Below are 19,199 nucleotides of genomic sequence, written 5' to 3'. Positions count from 1 at the left end.
AGTATATATTAAGAAGAAAGGGTTTGAAAATTCTCTTATAAATGGAAACTAAACCTGTAACTTTTGCTCTTTTAGGTTTTGCTAGCCTAAATTACTACCTAATACAGCCCAGATGTTTTCATTAAACTTAAATTGGTTAAGTGAAAGGAAAATCAGAAAAAGTCCTTGCAACTTTCAAATTTGAAATATTTTTCTACTGTCTTCATTCTGAAGATTTACTTGAAAAATACTGTTTCTAAAGTAGTTAACTAGGTTTATGATATGGAAAAGAATGTCTTTTCAAATAATCTTATTATGATTGGCAACAATATTCATCTTTTTAACAACTCATCATGTTATTAAAACTAGTCTGCATCAAAATAATTTAGTATCTAGAGAATTTATTTTCTTAAATACAGATTTGTAATTGCTCCTTGATATTCACATGTATTGATATTTATAAACAAACACAATCATAAAATTTTTAGAAAATCTAATATAATGGCATTTCAAATCAACATAGGACAAACAAGAATATTTAGAGGTACATTTTAAACATTATTAATAATTCAATGCAACCAACCTTTCTGAGTACCTACTAAGAATATGCAGTTGGCTAATTTCTTCTCAGTAGTCAGCAAGATAGATGAATAAGACATAATCCTTGCCCTTGAGATGATAAAGATCTAGAAGTTATGATCAGCATGTTTTTATTTTTATATCAACTTTATTTGGGCATAATTTACATACCCAATATGTACATACATAATTTACATGCAACTTATATACACTTTTATGTGTACATTTTGAAGAGTTTGACAAATATATACATATACCCTTATAACCATCACCCTATGTAAAATATATAATATTCCCTTCACTCTGGAAATGCCACTTGTGATCCTTTATAGTCACCTCTGGCTTCAGACAATGACTGTTCTGATTTTTTTTCCCACCATAGACTAGTTTTGCCTATTCCGGAAATGTTATATGAATGAAAACATATAGTTATTAGGAGACAGTTTTCCATGAGTCTTTCATGATTCTGTGTGTCCTATGAGCTGAGGTACTGACTACTTTTGTTCAGGACTATTTTTCCAAAGGTGTTTGTATAGTGAACAACCTTGGAAACTAGAGATAATGTCTTCCTCCCGAGAAAAGGGCAGATTTGTTATTGTGCAGTGTACTAAAGATAACGTGTCCCTCTGGGCAAAGCTCAGGTAGGCTTACTGCCTATTATAATAGATTCAGGTTTATGAAGCTTCCAGGTTCCTCTCCTGAACACAACCCCCTGTTTGTGCAGGTGTGATACTCTGGCTAATCCTATTGCTGTGTGTAATAAAGTCCTTTGTCTGTGACCGAGGAGTCTCATGTCTTCTGCCAGCATCCATGAGACTTAAAAGCTTGCATATTGAGTAAAATCTCAGATCCTTTACAGTTCTTGACAACAGTATGTGTTCTTTTGTGTCTGGTTCTTTTAGCTTAGCATAACACTTTTGAGAATTACCCATTAATAATTAGTTCCTTTTTATTGCTGAGTTGTACTAATTGCACAATTATATCACAGTTGGTTTATTTGTTTACTTGTTGATGCACATTTGTGTTGATAGCAGTCTAGAAGTTATGATCAGCACATTTTCTAAGTAGTAGTTATTATACCATGTAATCCAATAGAGATATTTATAAAATGCTATTGCAGTGCAGAAGAAGGGATAATTAATTATGCAAAAGAAAACTTCACAGATGAGTTGACATTTGAGCTGGACCTTGAAGAATGAGTCTCTACTCTTCTTGAGAGTATAGAATGCCTGATCTAGTACCCTATTAGAAATAAACCAGAGTTCTATTCAAATTTCTAGTCTTGGAATTTTATATATCTACTTCTATGTGTAAGAATTTTCTCTTTTCTTTCAAAAAGTTGTATGCTTCATTTGAAAGTGAGAGAGGTGACTCTTCTATTTCTAAGCATCCTCAAACTTCTATTTAACTCTTCCTTCACGTCATCAGCATCATCAGTCACTAGTGGCACTGTTAAGTTTTGAGGGATTAGTGAGGTGTGGCCCACCCTGCCCCATACTTAATAAATGAATGATAGTTAAGATGGCTTATTTGTGTTTTCCCAGTCTTATGTAGAGGATAAGTAAGAGCATCTTTAGGAATTGTTGCTATTTTTATTCCTTTGCAACCTACAGTCTGCAGAGTTGTTTGGCATCTACAGCTTCAAAGCCAGTTTTCTGAATCTCTGGTCTTCCCCCTAAGCAGAAAGCTGCCCTACTTTGTCCTTTTCTGATGTAAAAATCTTGAAGCAGCTGCTGCCTGGCCTGTGATCCAGCCTTCATCCTCTCAGTACTCTTGCAGGAGGCAAGTCCTGGTTCAGAAGGGTTTGTTGTTGACAAGAGATAGTTCCTTCCATTTTGACTAATCATAATCCTTGAATCTTTGCCTTTTGTAATATTTGTGCTTTGAATAAAATGGTTCCCTTAAGAGACATTTCTTTGGGTCTAACTATATATCTAATGTTAAGGGGCCCCTCAAAGACATAAAATACTTGGTATAATTTTATAATTTATTAAAGAGATAAAAGTAGCATATGTGAAATAATTAATAGCTAATTATGTTACTGACAGTAAGTACGTTGTATTAATTGGTCATTGAGAGGCATATAGATAGTGATTGAGTGTAGAACCAATCTGCTTGATTTGACTTCTGGCTCTTTTCTTTACCAGCTGTGTGACCTTGCATGAGTTACTTGACTGCTTTGGACCTTCTGTAAAATGAGGATGATAATAATAGTATCTATTTCACAAGGTTATTATGAGGCTTATGTGAGTTAAAATTTATAAAATACTTATGACATTGCCTGGTGCATAGTAAGTAATATATGTCTTTGCTGCTGCTGCTGCTGCTGCTAATGCTAATGATTATTTTAGTTGAGGTAAGTTTCAAGAACGAAGAGGCAAGACTAAGTTCCGTGTGTTTGCGTTAAATTGATTACACAGGTTTGGATGCCCAACTGCTTCCTAGGATGCTTGTTGGGGAGTAATGAACAATAAATTGAAAGGTAAACTGGGTTAGATTATGACACCTTGAAAATGAGGCTAACTTTAAACATGATGTGCTATGCAGTCAGCAGCTGTTGAAGGTTCTGGACTATATAAAATACATGTTTGAGAATTATCCATCTGGCAGTCGCACAGAGAGAGGGGCCCTCAGAAGCATGAAACTGGGGATGAGAATGAAATCATCATCCAGATGTGAGGCAAAGGGGTGAGGGTGAGAGTGGAACAAAGCTGGTCAGGATAGAGGGAATGGAGAGAACAGAAAAAAGAATATCCTAGTTGTGGGAGCAGGAAGAATGTTATGATCAACTGTTAGTATAGCTGGGAAAGAGAAAATGGTGATTGAGTTGATCAATCAAATGATGATTATTTACCATTCCGTTAATGATAAAAATACTAACTGACCTTATAAAATTACAAGTTTCTGAATGGCTTCTGGATCTCAAAGCAAGCCAGAATTGTGTTTATTATAGTTTTGATGATGAGTATGATCATTTTTTCTAATTAATTGGAAATTGGCCATCTGTTCATTGTATAAGAGACAATAATACGAGACTTCATATTTGATTAACCTGAGTGTTCCTTTTCATACCCATGTTGGAAAGCAGAATTTTTCTACGATATTTACACTTTATTTTTCTTTTCACTCTAATACTTTAATTTAAGCTGTGTGAATACTTGGACTTTTATAAGTGACCCTTCATGTAACGTCTCGAAATCCTAATGTAGCTCTATGAAAAGTAAATACATGTTAGAATATTTCCCCAATGGCCTGTTAATTTTGTTTTATACATTTTTATCAGAATGTTAAGCTACAATGTAATAAGTATTTAAGCACCTACTCTTTGTTCTATTATTACTTGATTCATTCCTTCGTTTGGGGGGGATACTAGTAAGTATAAGATGATGATGTAAGTATGAAGCAGTGTAACTCAGTGGGAAAAAAACCCTTCAAGATCCAGAGTGAAAAAATATGTGCTCAGATCCTTGCTGCGTTTATGGTTTGAGCAAATCACTTTAGCCTCTTGGATGGTATATACAGCAGGGACATCAGCTCTACTTTTTAAGGATTTTGTCAGGATTATATGGAATTATATGGAATTCAGATTATATGGAATTTATGAGAAGTCCTACATATAAATATTGGTGATTATTATTTTTTGCAAGATAATGTGTCAGACATGTTAAAATACGATGGATTCCAAATCTTAACTGTTGCCATAACTCCCTGTCTTCTGCTCTCTCAGATAATTCCATTGCCATTTAAAAGTACCCTTGCTTAACAGTTGTTCAACTTTATTTTTCCCTCAATCCAGATCTTATGAAAGGTGAGCTTGAGATTTGCGTAAGTAATTTTCCAGCATCTAGGGAGGCCTAACTGAGCTAAACAGGTGACTACAGACATTGGCACCTGGACTGAGGAAACACGTGTTAGTCATGCTGTAATGAAATTCTTAGGACTTATAATTTTGTACTTTTCCAACTAAAACGACACAGTGCTCTATAATTTCTTTTTGTTAAAGGCAAAAGGGAATTTGTCACTTTCACTGCTAATTTTTTCTTCATGAAGGACCAAGCTCGTGAGCCTTATTTTTTCCCTCTGGGTTCCAAATACCAAATGTGCCGCAGCATGGCCGGCTTTTATTTACTGGCCTCTGTGAAGGGTGAACTAGCGGCAGCTTCTGAGCTTTTTCACCTGGCAGCTTTCAAGCTGCTGAAGGGGAAAGAGCTGCAAGTCCATGTGGCAAAAGGTTCAATGGAAAGGTCTGCCAAGTCTTAGAATTTTAAAAGTAAAACTCAAAACTAAATATATGTGTATAAATATCAATATCGAGATTATATTAGTGATAGATCTGGAAAAATGAGGCACGACTTATATATGTGTATATGTATACACACACACAGACATCTCTCCAGGTATTAGAATTTGGTGTAAAGAATAAATAGTTTTATGACTCACATGACTTTTTCTCGTGGAATATTTGAAGTCATGGGCTATTCTATGCTAGGGTTTATTTTTAGGTAATAGTCGAGAGGCAGCGTAGAGAAGTGATTAAGAACACAGTCTCTGACATCTCTACTGCTAGTCTCAAACCACTGGATACATTCTTGTCTTTCCATTTCCATATTTTTTAACTTTCTTTTTCAACAGTGAGAAACCTAGCTTCCCATTGTGTTCAACATATATATTAATTTGCTCACCTTGGAACACACTGAAGGTAATTTCAGAATTGCTAACTCATACCACTGCAAAAAAGCAAGCTTACTAACTAGAATTCAATATTTTTCACAATCTTTTGGAGTGAAATTTATTAGAACAACATAATTTGTGCACAAATCTGAAGGGTACAGTTCATGAGTTTAGACACATGTCTATGCCCATGTAACTCAAGGCATTTCCATCACCTTGGAAAGTCCCCTGTGCCCTTTACCAGTCAATATCCACCCCCGCAAGAGTGGCCATTTTTCTGATTTCTATCCCCAAAGATTGGTTTGGCCTATTCTAGAACTTCATATGAATGGAATCCTGGAGTGTATAATCTTGCATCTGGCTTCTTTTACTCATTATAATGACTGTGGAATTCATCTGTGTTGTTATGTATATGTATAGTTTATTTCTTGTTATTGCTGAGGAGTATTTCACTGTAGGTTATGCCACAACTTGTTTACCTGTTCACTTGTTGATGGGCATCATTTGAGTTATTTCCACTTGGGGCTAATATAGATAAAACGACTATGAACATTTCTGTACAATTAATTTTGTGAACATATGGATTACATTTCTCTTGGTTAAACATGTACAATTGAGACTGCTAAGTCATAGGTAGGGGTATGCTTAATTTTATAAGAAATTGCCAAACCCTTTTTTTTTTTTGGTGAGGAAGATTAGCCCTCGTCTAACATCTGTTACCGATCTTCCTCTTTCTGCCTGAGGAAGATTGTTGCTGAGCTAACGTCTGTGCTAATCTTCCTCTATTTTGTAAATGGGACGCCACTACGGCATGGCTTGACGAGCAGTGCTAGGTTCATGCCAGGGATCCGAGCCCAGAAACCCTGGGCTGCCGAAGAGGAGTGCGTGAACTTAACCACTATGCCACTGGGCCAGCCCAATAAATTGCCAAATCTTTTATCAAAGTGGTTATACCATTTATGCTTTCACCAACAATGTATGAAAATTCTGGTTGCTCCATATCCTCGTCAACGTTTGGTGTTGTCAGTGTGTTTTTAAATTTTAGCATTCAAACGTTTGTGTAATGGGGTCTCATTGTGACTGATATACATTTCTCTGACATCTAATGATGCTGGGACTTTTTCATGAGATTATTGGATATTTGTATATCTTCTTTCGTGAAGCATCCAATTTTTTTTTCCCATTTTCTAAGTTAGTTTTTGTGTTTTTTTGTCTTTTTTGTTATTGAGTCGTAGGAATCCTTTGTATATTGTGGATGCAGGTCTTTTGGCAGATATATGTTTTGCAAATACTTTCTGATAGCCTGTGGCTTTTCCTTAATGATATCTTTGGATGAGCAGAAGTTTTTACTTTTTATAAAGTCTAAATTATTAATTTTTATGGTTATTACTTTATCTCTTTTAAAAAATCACTTTCTTCCTCCAGGTTGTGATTTATTCTCCTCTGTTTTCTTCTAGAAGTTTTAGCTTTTACATTTAGGTCTAATACCCATCTTGGATTTATTTTTGTGTCTGATGTAAGATAGGGGGAACTCTATGCATTATAAACCTAGATTTTTATTATTTTAAAGAAAATTTTCCCAGAAATATTTTCATTAAATATCGTTCCATTGTATTAATAAAGACTCTTTTGAGTAGCAAGTGATTAAAACCAACTCCAACTAAATTAAGTAAATTGGAATTTATTTGCTGGAAGGATAATACATATCTTGCAGGATCAAAGGAAGATACGCGAAGGCCAGGACTTCAGGAGCTTTCACTAGGCTGGATATTCCAGGTCTCTATCCATTCTTCTCTCACATCTGCTTGCCTCTGCGTAGCTTCATTTTGCAGACAGCTGTCTTCTCTGGGGCAGGGGAGGTGAAAGCTGTCAGCCACAGATGCCTGTCTTTCTAGTGTCTCGATAGCTGTCCTAAGGAAGGACTCCATTTGGTACTGCTTCAGTCAAGTGCCCACTCCCTGGGCCCGTCCTGTTGCTAGGGAGCTCAGGACATGTGTCAATCAAGTCCAGGCCCACCCTGTGGCAGTGGGACGGTGCTACCAACTGAAACACTATGGCGTGAGGAAGAGAGGGCTCCCCAAAGATAGAGGTTTCTGGACAGTCCACATAACATAGGTCCCACCAAACTTGCTATTTTCTTAAAGTGGCTTTTTATGTATAGAATTTATTTATCTTTCACTGAACTGCTAATTAAATATATTCAGGTATAGTAAAGCTAGGTTTCTATTCAGCTTATCTAAAACTAAAGTGTGAATTTAAAATTAGATATTTTGGAGAACTAAAATGTGTTCAAATTATATGAGAATAATGACACCTCATCAAAGATCAAAGTTTAACACATCAAAGCCCTTCATAACGTGAATGATGCTGAGTAAAGTGGAATAGCACTCAGGTTTTTTTTCACTTTGACATCTCCCACTTTTCCTATAATTATAATTTAAAAATTGTGTTGTCAGTACCTTAATACAATAAACCATTGGGAGACCAATTGTGGTTCAGCGATTAAGACGAGATTTATATACTTAGAGTGCCTAGTAATTTTCCAGAGCTTATAAAGAAAGGCTGATGATCTTCAACCCACAGGATTAACTGACAAAGAAGCAGTCCTTGTTGGAAATCATTAAGTACCTTAAGGCTTGCATTTGAAGGAGAAACCCTGAGAGTTCATTGTAGACAAATGACTGTCTCAGCCAAAGTTACCTACTTGTAAAGTATTTTCTTTGAAGTGTGGTTGAATTAAAAGCTGGCCCCACAGAAAGCCTTGAAATGATAATGTAATTGACAAAATGTCTGATTTTCCTGGGTTGGACTCACTGAAGGAATCTGACATTAAAAGTATTCTTTCAGACAAGCTTTTATCTAAGCTTAAAAATATGACCATCAGTGGACAGAGATGGAGGAACTCTATAAATGGTAGGTCCAGGGGTTATTTCCCTATCGTGAGAGGAGGACTCAGCTGGGAACACTCTCCCCACCTAAGCCTGACTGTTTTTCTCACCTTTCTACTTACTTCAGCCTCACTCTGCCCACTCTTCCCATTGTGTACAAAAGGTCTTCTTCATTGCTGCCATTGTTCCCCCATCCTTCGGATATTATAATCCCCTTACTTTTCAGGTTTAAGTGTGGCAAACCTCTTTTCTTTGTTCCTTGAAACAGCTTTTCAAAACTGTGTTTTACTAATGCTATGAGTGAAGGAAGAGAGAGACACACAAAAGCTTAAACATTGAGGTGTTTATAAAATCAGCTTTCTGATCCTATTTTTCAGGGTCTCATCATAGATTGGATTAATTAATATAAAGTAAGGGACATCCAACTCCTGTATCCTTTTCCCTGCTTCAGATCTGCTTTCTTTGTTCTTTGTGGCCGTGTGATGCAATGATAGTTGTCGTCTTAGAACTCTCAGCAAGCTATTAGTTCTTTCCATTAAGAAAAGTTCACTTTCATGCTTGGTTCGGCAGCACATGTACTAAAATTGGAAAATTACAGAAGATTAGTGTGGCTCCTGCATCAGGATGACATGCAAATTCGTGAAGCATTCTATATTTTCATACATAATGTATATAATGGACAGCATGGTGACTATAGTTAATAATACTGTGTTGAATGTTTGAAAGTAGCTAGGCCAGTGGGTCTTGGTAGTTCCCATTACAAGAAAAAAATTTTGTACCGAGGTATGGTGACAGATGTTAACCGGATTTATCATGGTGATCATTTTGCAATATATGCAAATATCAAATCATTATGTCGTACACTTGAAACTAATATAATGTTGTGTCAATTATACTTCAGTAAAAAAAAAAAAAGGAAAAAAATTGTGACTTTCTCTTCTCTTCCTATTTCAAATAGCCATCTCTCTTGGGGAGCACCTGAGTTTCTATTTTATGTTAGAGGAATACCTTCAGTTCCTGCTTTGTTTATAGAATCGAGGTAACAGAGTCCCTCTCTCCTTTTCATAGGTGATTGATTGATGGTGACTGTCTAGAGTGTTGTACTGGGAAGGCATCTGGGGATGAATCTAGGTTCCGCAGGATAGAGAACTGTGATTAATTAATAATGTCTGCCGTGAGTTTGAAGAGCTGTCATTTCTCTCTTAATCCCATCGCTGGTAAAGTATTTGTTTTGATTTGATTTTGTTTCTACTCAGGTTATCATCACTGGGAATTCTGAGGGTTCTTGTTTTTAACTTGTCCCTCAGATAGTGATGTGATGGTGGGGAACACATCTAAGTGTATATTAAAATACTTTTCTCCCTTTTGAATTAAAACCTCCTTAGGAGGGAGCAGTTCTCTCTACAAAGTGTGAGGTGTTAAACATGCAACAAAAACAAAGTGAATACTTAAATACTTTTTTTAGGTCGTTCATCCCATTAAGTCATTTTAATTTTTTGCCTAATGAATATGGAAATATTGAAGCTTAAAAGATAAAATGTAGATTGACATTCTTGATCCATCCCAACATATACACAATTTTCTATTATTGTCTATTCTCTGATGTTTTGGACAATTTAATTTCAAATGAATCAAGCTACAGGATATTTAGTGTTTCCTCAGGAAAATAACTGCACGTTTACAAAATTACTGCTGTTGAAGATCCCCCAGAGATGCTCTTCTGGTGACTATTTTAAACTGTATTCATGACTGTTGTACTTTATTCAATTCCCCTGTTAACTTCACACTTAAACACTTCAGTTTTAAGAAAAAATGTTTCTTTATTTTTAACCTGAATTATGATTAAGAGTAGCAACCAGTGAGACAAATGGGAGTTTTCTTTGCTCAGTAGTTTCTAAAGTTCTGTTTAGCTTTAAGCCACTAAAAGCTTAGAGGGTTAGATTTAGATGGAAGTCCTTGCATTGGTGTCCAATAACATCAAATGTTTTAGGAATGTTGCACTGTGCTCTGGGGAGCCATGAGGCCTATGGGGTCAATTCTAGTTGGCCCCAAAGGCTGACTGATGTGTTTGTTCGTTTATTAATTCCTTCATTCACTTACATTTATTCAACAAACCTTTGAGTATTCAGTATATGCTAATTAGTCTGGGCTGTTCCAGGGAGCCCATTTCCTCGGTGGGTTATGGTATGGAGAACTGAAAAGTTATAAGCATATGGCTCACATGTGATAAAGCTTATGTCCAGAGTGATATGGGAGCTCATGGATGGGGAAGGTCCAGATAGGGGATGACAGTGGCACCAGGGAAGCCTTTGTGGAGGAGCTGAAGGAGGAATAGAAGTTAACCGTGAAGTCCAGGCAATGAGAACAACCATGTGAAAACCCAAAGCCCTTTCAAGGTGCTTTAAGAAAGTCAGTTGCTTCTTGAAGACACATTTAGGCTCCTGGAATTTATCTTGGAGCTAAAACATCTCCACTAGATCCTCTGCAATATCAGATCTAAAGTGCTGATTCCCTTGTAGGCACCAGGTTTGATTCATTCTTCAAGTGAAGAGGTGGTGTGCTAGAAAGTGAGGGACAGAAAGTGAACTGTGTTTTGCCCATCCATTTTCTTTAGTTAGCACCTTACAACAAGGTATTAAGATTTAAATCTTTAATTTCTTATGCGTTGTTTTGTTGTTGTTGTTTTTTGCTGAAGAAGATTAACCATGAGCTAACGTCTGTGTCGATTTTCCTCTGCTGTATATGTGGGTTGCCACCACAGCATGGCTGATGAGTGGTGTAGGTCCCCACCCAGGATCCAAACCCAGGAACCTGGGCCACCAAACTTAACCACTGTGTGACAAGGCCAGCCCCTCTTATATGTTTTTTGTAAATGTACATAGTCTTACTCTGCTCTGGCTACTGTGACAAAATACCATAGACTGGGTAGCTTAAACAACAGATGCTTCTTGGAGATACACTTCTGGAGGCTGCAAGTCTGAGGTGAGGGTGCCAGCATGGCGGGGTTCTGCTGAGGCCCTCTTCCTACCTTGCAGATGGCCACCTTCTTGCTGTGCTCATATGGCCTTTATTTGATGCCTGCTTGGGGGAGAGAGAGGGAGGGAGGGAGGGAGAGAGAGAGAGAGAGAGATGGAGCCTGAAATTATTTAAATATTTAGAATATTAAAAGAGTTTTCAGTTCTACCTCGGGTCAACAATTACAGTTATTGAAGAAATGTTATGGCAAGTAAGAGAAATAAAAACAAACCTATAACTTCATAGATTGACTGTAATATACTGTGATCGAGTTGTTCAGTGAACATTGTATGGCGAAGCGTTTTTATTTTCTTTGCTTCATCGAAGAATGTCAGATCTGCAGGAATATACTTACATGTCTTCCAGTGGCATGGAACTGAGTATTTAAAAAATGAGAAAAGAATCTCAACAAACATTTTGCCTTTAAGGATTTTCTTTTCTGGGGAGAATGCACACACAATGTATATATACTCCTGTCTGTCATACACACACACACACACGCATATGCATACGCACATGTGCACACGCACACACAAACATATGCATACTAACATGCACATATGCTATCTCATTCCCTGTGTATGTTTTTGTTGTGTGAACCATTACCTAGAGAAAGGCTGTATGCTGGCATTTAGACATACAGCTCCATAAACGTACTACTGCCTGACCATCCAGCATGTTAGCAAAGCTGCAAAACAAAGTTTTGGTTCTTTTTTTTAAAATAAGAAAGGTTAGAATTCAGATAAATATTGGCTATCAGTAGTTATATATCGTGTACAGTGCAATCACATTCATTTTACAAAGGAGCTAGGTTCTAATGTCAACACAGAAGGTGACAATTGGATGTGAACAAAATTACTCTTGAAAGTCACATAAATCTTTCACAAATTGCAGTATTTTACCAACTCTGCCAGTTTTATTTTTTTCTTCTCTAGCAATAGAACAGACCACTGTTCTTTGACTGAACAACTGAAGTAGTTTGTTTGTGTTGAGGGCTCATGTGGTGTGAATGCATGTGTACTCTGAAACTCTGGGATATCACATTTGCACAGCAAGCTAGTCACTCCCCCAGAGGCCGAGGGAACTGACACTGACTGTGAGAACACACCTCCCACTCGTCGTGGGAGCGTAAGTTCATGGACCGTAATGGAGGCATTGCGGTGAGAGTGCTTATGCTATGGAAGTTGTTCTCTCTCTATTTCTCTTCTCTTTCTCCCCAGCTCCCTCCTTCTTTGTTTCTCTTGTGTTTGCTGAACTTGTGTAGTCCTGTAGGTAAATTCAAACACATTGCAACTCTATGGCATATGGCATTCTATTTATACACATTTTGTTTATCTGTCTGCATGTTTAGGTATTCTTCGTTGGAACAAAGTCACAAAAATAAATACCTATGTGTGTGGCTGTTTGAATTTTGGAAAATTCTGTTAGGAGCATGAATTTCATCTCTGATTGTACCATATGATACTGTTTGTTATGTTCCTAGCCCGTTTGCAAAAAAGAACCATATGAGTAGATGTACAAACCAGTTTCCACCCCTGGAAAATAATTCAAAGCTAGGAGTCCATCAAATGATGGGAACTTTTTAAACCTCGCATGGTACAGTACTCATCATTAAGAATTTTCTTAAGATTGATATGAAGATGCAAGTTACCTTCTCAATTCTATTTTTGTTTTAGTTTAGAGTGGCCATTTATTTATATTATTGTCATGTTGATTTGCTAAAAGCTTATGTTGATAGTTCTATTTTGTAACCTTGTGTATCACCCAGCTACCACGGCCTGACCATAGTGAAAATACTTTCCCAGTGGAGATTAAGCCATTCTTTGAGAATTTGAGTTAACTGTATTTTTCTTCATACTAAACCACAATTGATTGCATGTATTTCCTGTCATGGCTAAAAAGTGTAAGTTTTGAATGTTATATTTCTTCATACAGGGCAGTTTCAGGTTCCTTTAAGTTTGATGATTTTGACGTTGTGTTTAAGAAAATTTTCATGCTAATTGAAATCTCCTATGTCAAAGGAAAAAAGTTAAATTCTTAAGGTCTACTATCTTCTTTAAGGCATTAAATGCAATTTAAAATCTCTCCAAAATATTCTTTGTGGGAGTTCTATTTTGGTTGTTACCTAGCTTCATTCATTGATTCAGCAAATGTTTACTCAACATCTAGTAAGCACTTGTAAGGGCACCAGGTATACTGTGGTGAGGAAAAGCATGTCCTTGACCTCATGAAGCTTGTGGTCTCCTGGAGAGGTAATTGACAATAAACAGCTAACAAAATAGCAATTTAGAGAAGCATCAGCAAGACAGGACAGAGTTCAATGATTAAAAACAAGAGAGGAACTAATTCACTGGGTGGTTAGTAAAGGCTTGTTGGAGGAGGTAAATTTTCAGCTGCAACTTAAAGGAGAGAAGGGGTCCATGCAGAGAGCATGAGGCGGAGCATTCTAGGCAGAGATCAGCAAGTATCAAGACTCAAGGCACAAAGGAGCTTGAGTGTTTCCGGAACTGAAGTGGGCTGGTGTGGTTGCTTGCATCGGAGCTTTTAAGTATGTGTGTGTGTTGGTGTGAGGGGAACGAGGAGGAGGTGGCATGGGATTATGTTAGATCCGTAAACAGGTGCCAGGTGATTCAGAGCCTTATAGGCCGTGGTAAGACTCTAGATTTTAAAGTAAGTACAACTGACAGCCAATAAAAAAACTTGAAAGTAGAGAATTATTTAAATTTTTAAAACCTCACTTTGGCTGCTTGTGGAGAATGAAATATGTGTGAGCTTATGCCCATGTGTTTGTGTTTGTGGTTAAAAATGGAGGCAGTGAGCCCAGTTGGAGGGCTATTAGAATGATCTAGTTAAGATAATGGTGGCTTGGATTATAGGCTTGTGTATGGATTTGAAATACTTTTTGGATATATAATCTTATGAATTTATTGGTGGATTTGATATTCAGGATGAGGGAGAGGCAGAAATTAAAGATGATCGCTTTTCTTTCTTTCGTTTTTACAAATGGGTGTCTCGTGGTGCCATTTACTAAGATCAGGTTTTGGGCAGGATCAGGTTTCGGAGGGAGCTCATGTTGACTTTTAGGTACCCAGCTCCAGACCTTTTCAAAATTGATTAATTCATCAAACAATGATGGAGCTTCACCATATGCCAGACATTATCCTAAGTATTGAAGATATCCTGTGTCCTGATGCTTATGGAATTACAGAGATGATAGATTTCAGAGTGCTAGAAGGGACCGCAGTTAGGAATGATCCAGTCCAGCATCTTCAGTTTAAAGGTGAAAGATAGAATTTGAACCATTTAATTTCTCCAGCAATATCAAGACTCCTCTATAAAGATCATGGTCATTTTAGTAAAACTTAATTTTACTCATCCAGCACTAGTTGTGGTATTATTTTCCCTTGGGGATAGGATACAATCTGTTTTCATTTCTGTTTTAATGAATTATTACAATTAGTATCATTTAAACACTTTCTGATGCATTCTGAAGTCATGACAACATAAGCATTATAGCGAGTAGTTCACTGGGCAACGCTGTCATTGGTTTCAGCCAGACTTACAAACAACGTATGCAAGAAGAATCATAAACTGTATAATAATGTGCACACATTTTTTACTAAGGCATTAGTGGTAGACAAAAGGGAAATTGGGCTCTTGTATTTTTTATATTATTGATAGTAGGTTGCTAATTATCTTGAACATTTTAGAGGGGATTTTTCAGACTTAATAGAAAGCTTGAATATGAGAAGAAAGAAGAAAAGAGAGGGGCCCAGAAGGAATTTGTTGTGCGGTGAACTCTAGATTTGTGTGCGTGTGTGCCTGTGTGTGTGTGTGTATGCTGGAATGTTTATTTTAAGGTCTTATTCAACTTTATAAGTTAAGATATTTGGTCAAAGAATAAATAAGTGATGATGAAATAGCAAATTTTGTAGTTTTGAACAATTTAAATGCCAGGAGGAAAAAAAAAGATTATTTACAGTAGTATAAATAAGCATACATTATCTAAATTATATTACAGCATTTATTGTTCACTTAGAGTGAAGTTTACTTGGCTCGTTATACTAGGTCAAGTACTGTGAAAGAAAAGAGATGAAAGTTCCTGCTCTAAGGGCATAACAAACTTGAAGCATCAGGCATGATCTGATCTGTGCACGAACATGCACACACACAGTGGGAGAAGGCTTCCTGCAGTAAGTGATTACTGTTAGGAGAATGCCCTATGGAGCAAAGGAAGTTTCAAGGCATTTTGTAGAGATGAGGGCTGTTAATTAGGAGGATGTTTCAATATAAGAAGGAAAAAGTGGATGTTGAATGAGACATGATAGTCAAGTGACTAACTTGAAGCTTAAAAGTAGTTTAAGGAGATGAAGATAAGAGCAAGGATGGAGATAGATTGGAATGCATGCCAATGGAAGAGACAAAACTACTGAGAAGATGTTGGAAATTATCAAAATAAGAAGTAATTAGTGGGGCCAGCCCCGTGGCGTGGTGGTGAAGTTCTTGCACTTTGCTTCAGTGGCCCAGGGTTTGCAGGTTCTGATCCCAGGCGCGGACCTAGCACCGCTCGTCATGCCACACTGTGGCAGCATCCCACATAAAATAAAGATTGGCACAGACGTTAGCCCAGCGACAACCTTCCTCAAGCAAAAAGATGAAGATTGGTAACAGATGTTAACTCATGGCCGATCTTCCTCACAAACACACACACACACACACACACACACACAAAGAAGTAATTAGAAGCAAAGTTCTGCTTCATCCCTGCATCTGGAATGGCAGGACTAAATTAAAAGAAGCTAAAGATCCAGCCTTGGAAGGTTTGACCCTTTACCTTCAAGGAAGAAACGTAAATAACCCAGGGCTGATGGCTGAAACTTGATCAAATTTATAACTACGATTGTGTACATAAAAATTGATTGAAAAATTAGTGGTGACAATAAAGACAACAGAAAGACAGCTTGTCTTCTGGAATCAATCAGAAATATTAAAATAAGAGCTTTGTGCATGAATAAGCCAAAACAGGAATATTCTATGTTTTATTAATTAATCTGTGTCCTTATACTTGCATCAGACACAAGGCTAAGAGTGGACTTCTCACTTCCTGAGAAAGTGCTTAAAGGTAAACATTAGCAAGAATTTGCAGGAAACCTTTGGGACAGGAAAATCTCTTTATTCTTGACCCTCTGTCCCTGGCTCTCCCAGAAAGCCCACCTCCTCTGTCCTCACTGTGGAAGTTTAGCTTCTCATCTGTTGATTAGTATTTTCTCTGTGATAAACACATTTTCTTGCTATGTATAGTGTGTACGGCCTTGTACTACACATAAAACCTGGAAATGGTCTTCGTCATGCAATTGACTGGAGCATACCACTTACTCCTAACGTCTGAAGGAAACTCAACTGGCCAAGCAGAGTTTTTTTGTTTTTTTCCTAAACTTTTTCAGCTGCACTAATTCCTGACTAGCCAAAGAAACTCTCAAGGAGATACTTTTGGGGGAAAAGAAGGCCAATACATCTTGAGAGATTTTCACATATGTAAAACAAATGTCTTCCATTGAGGTTTTTAAAAGAGTCCCTTTAAACTTTAACATGTGTCAGGCTAGCGTTTGCTCAGATAATCACAGGCCTGCACAAGCAGGCCTCAATCAGTGCCCACCAGACACTGAGGCCCGTTATCATGAGAATTATGTTTTTGTTGGTTGTTTTAGTTTGTTTTCAAAAATCGCTTCCTAATACGTTACCTCTAGAACTTTCTCAGTGTTTAGTTCTACTGAGGAAAAAAGGGTTATTATCACCCAGCTGACTAGCTCCTTTAAGGAGGACGCAGCAAACTCTCCAGGTTTCCTCCAGGCGTCTTGTTGTCAGGTCTGTGGTTTGCTTCTGGAAATTTTGTGAGTGCGTTTATACGTTTTTCACTCCTCCTGCTTTTTTTAAGGGACTTTTTATAACTACGATTGTGTACATAAAAATTGATTGAAAAATTAGTGGTGACAATAAAGACAACAGAAAGACAGCTTGTCTTCTGGAATCAATCAGAAATATTAAAATAAGAGCTTTGTGCATGAATAAGCCAAAACAGGAATATTCTATGTTTTATTAATTAATCTGTGTCCTTATACTTGCATCAGACACAAGGCTAAGAGTGGACTTCTCACTTCCTGAGAAAGTGCTTAAAGGTAAACATTAGCAAGAATTTGCAGGAAAATTAAAGAATTTTGGTGATTTAAGAGGAAATTGGATATATCAGAGCACCTTATTCTTCCCTTTTTTGTTTGTTTGCTAAATAGGAAAGTCCATCAGCTTGATAATGGAGAACAGTGACTCTGCGGAGCTGGCCCAGCAAGGCCAGGGGCGGAGCAATGCCATGAAGTGTGGGTGGCTGAGGAAGCAAGGAGGCTTTGTGAAGACGTGGCACACCCGCTGGTTTGTACTCAAGGGAGACCAGCTCTATTATTTCAAAGATGAAGATGAAACCAAGCCCTTGGTAAGTCAGAGAAAACAAAATGCACTGTGGGCCTAAGCAGTCCAAGAAGTAGAAGGGGTTGCTAGAACTGACAGAGACTGAGGCCAGCCCAGTCTCCTGGTTTTCTTCAGTTCATTGGCATCTTTCACACTTTTTCTTCTTGTTTACTTTGGTTCAAGATGATTAACTTGCTAATTGAGACCAAGATGCAAATTATACTTGTCTAATGTTAATTTTGATTTTTATGAAGCTGGAACGATTGTCTGTTTCCCTCAGGCAAACTTACTTCATGAGAAAAGTTTAATGGACATCTGCTAGAAGATATGTATTGTAGCCAAAACATCTTTCCTTTCCTCAGAAATAAGTTGAAAGCACAGAGCTGAAGGAAGACTGTAGACGCAACTTGCAGTGATTTCTGGGACACCTTCAGTATCGATTGTCTGGGGGCTTCTCCACCTTAACTCACGTAAAATGTGGATGTGATGCTAAACCGAACAACGGTGATGCAGCCCACCAGCATGCACAATATACTCCTCCGGGAATAGCTTCTGTGTCTCTTTGTGGTTCCTTAGTCTTTTATTTGTTTATTTATTTATCATTTTTCAGTCACAAATCTGTAAGTTGCAATGAGAGAGAGGAAAAATCTCCATCTCTTCCTTTAACTACAACAAGCTTTCTTAGCTGTGATCATTGCTTGTCAGTTGATGAAAGGAGATGTGAACTGAGGCATCCTCTCTGTATTTTTCCTTCATCTACATCTGTAGGATATATGAATGAGAGAAGAAACGTTTTAGGGCTAAGTTTACGTAAACATCCCTAACAGTATGTTCTTGAGGCTGTTTCCCTTGTGTTATTAAAGTTCAAGAACTTAATTAGGAATTTTGATCAGGGCTCTGCTTTAGTATTATAAATTTCTCAGATGGTATAATTTCACAAAATTGTCATTTGTCTAATTGATTACATAAAATAGCAATGGAAGTACACAGTACAAACTCCAGTCATTTTTGGAGTTGCTACTATTTTTTGAGCATTTACTAGGGCCAGGCATCAGATTAAGAATTTATATGTATTATCTTATGGAATGCTTAAAATGATCCTGTGAGCTAGATTATCCCCATGTATGCATGAAGAAACCAAGGTTTAGGTGTAATATACATTAGTGAACATTAGACAGTGGTGCCATGGTTCGCTTTTAGGTAAGTCTGACTTCATAAACAAATCCCGTGTTGGTATCATGACAGTTATAGTGTGTTTCTGTACCTGTCATTGCATTCGTCATAGCAAAGCAGTGGGGAATGTGGCAATTATCATTACAGATGACGAAGTTGTGGTGTAGAGATATGAAGCAGCGTGACCGAGATTGTGTAGAGATCAGAGGCACAGCAGTAGAGTGTTTGGCCTCTCATCTCACACTCCAGGGGTCTTTTCTCACTGCACCTTGTTTTATACTATATAATGCTCACATGAGGATATTATCTTGAACATAAAATCATTGTTACCTACATCAAGGAAACAGATCAGATTAATGTGAAAAAAATGTAGAATACAGGGGATCCAACATGGGAACTTTGATATGGGCAAACACATTGAATAAAATATGAAAA

General features: G+C 37.3%; 1 protein-coding gene and 1 non-coding gene across 6 annotated transcripts in view; both read left to right on the top strand.

Moving 5' to 3' along the window:
* Nucleotides 1-19,199, top strand: part of ARHGAP24 (Rho GTPase activating protein 24) — a 705,468-nt gene that overhangs the window by 298,441 nt on the left and 387,828 nt on the right. For all 5 annotated transcript variants that reach the window (XM_070505415.1, XM_070505414.1, XM_014854138.3 and 2 more), the window contains exon 2: nucleotides 17,420-17,616. In XM_070505415.1, coding sequence (XP_070361516.1) covers nucleotides 17,440-17,616 — 177 coding nt within the window. In that variant the 5' untranslated portion in view covers nucleotides 17,420-17,439. The remainder of the gene's footprint in view (nucleotides 1-17,419; nucleotides 17,617-19,199) is intronic.
* Nucleotides 8,672-8,776, top strand: LOC123284873 (U6 spliceosomal RNA). The gene has a single exon (XR_006526317.1). It is a non-coding gene; the product is annotated as a U6 spliceosomal RNA (small nuclear RNA).

This window comes from Equus asinus, chromosome 3 (assembly GCF_041296235.1).
Source record: "Equus asinus isolate D_3611 breed Donkey chromosome 3, EquAss-T2T_v2, whole genome shotgun sequence".
Taxonomy (NCBI): domain Eukaryota; kingdom Metazoa; phylum Chordata; class Mammalia; order Perissodactyla; family Equidae; genus Equus; species Equus asinus.
Note: the sequence above shows the minus strand (reverse complement) of the source record. Positions and strands in the feature narration are given on the sequence as shown.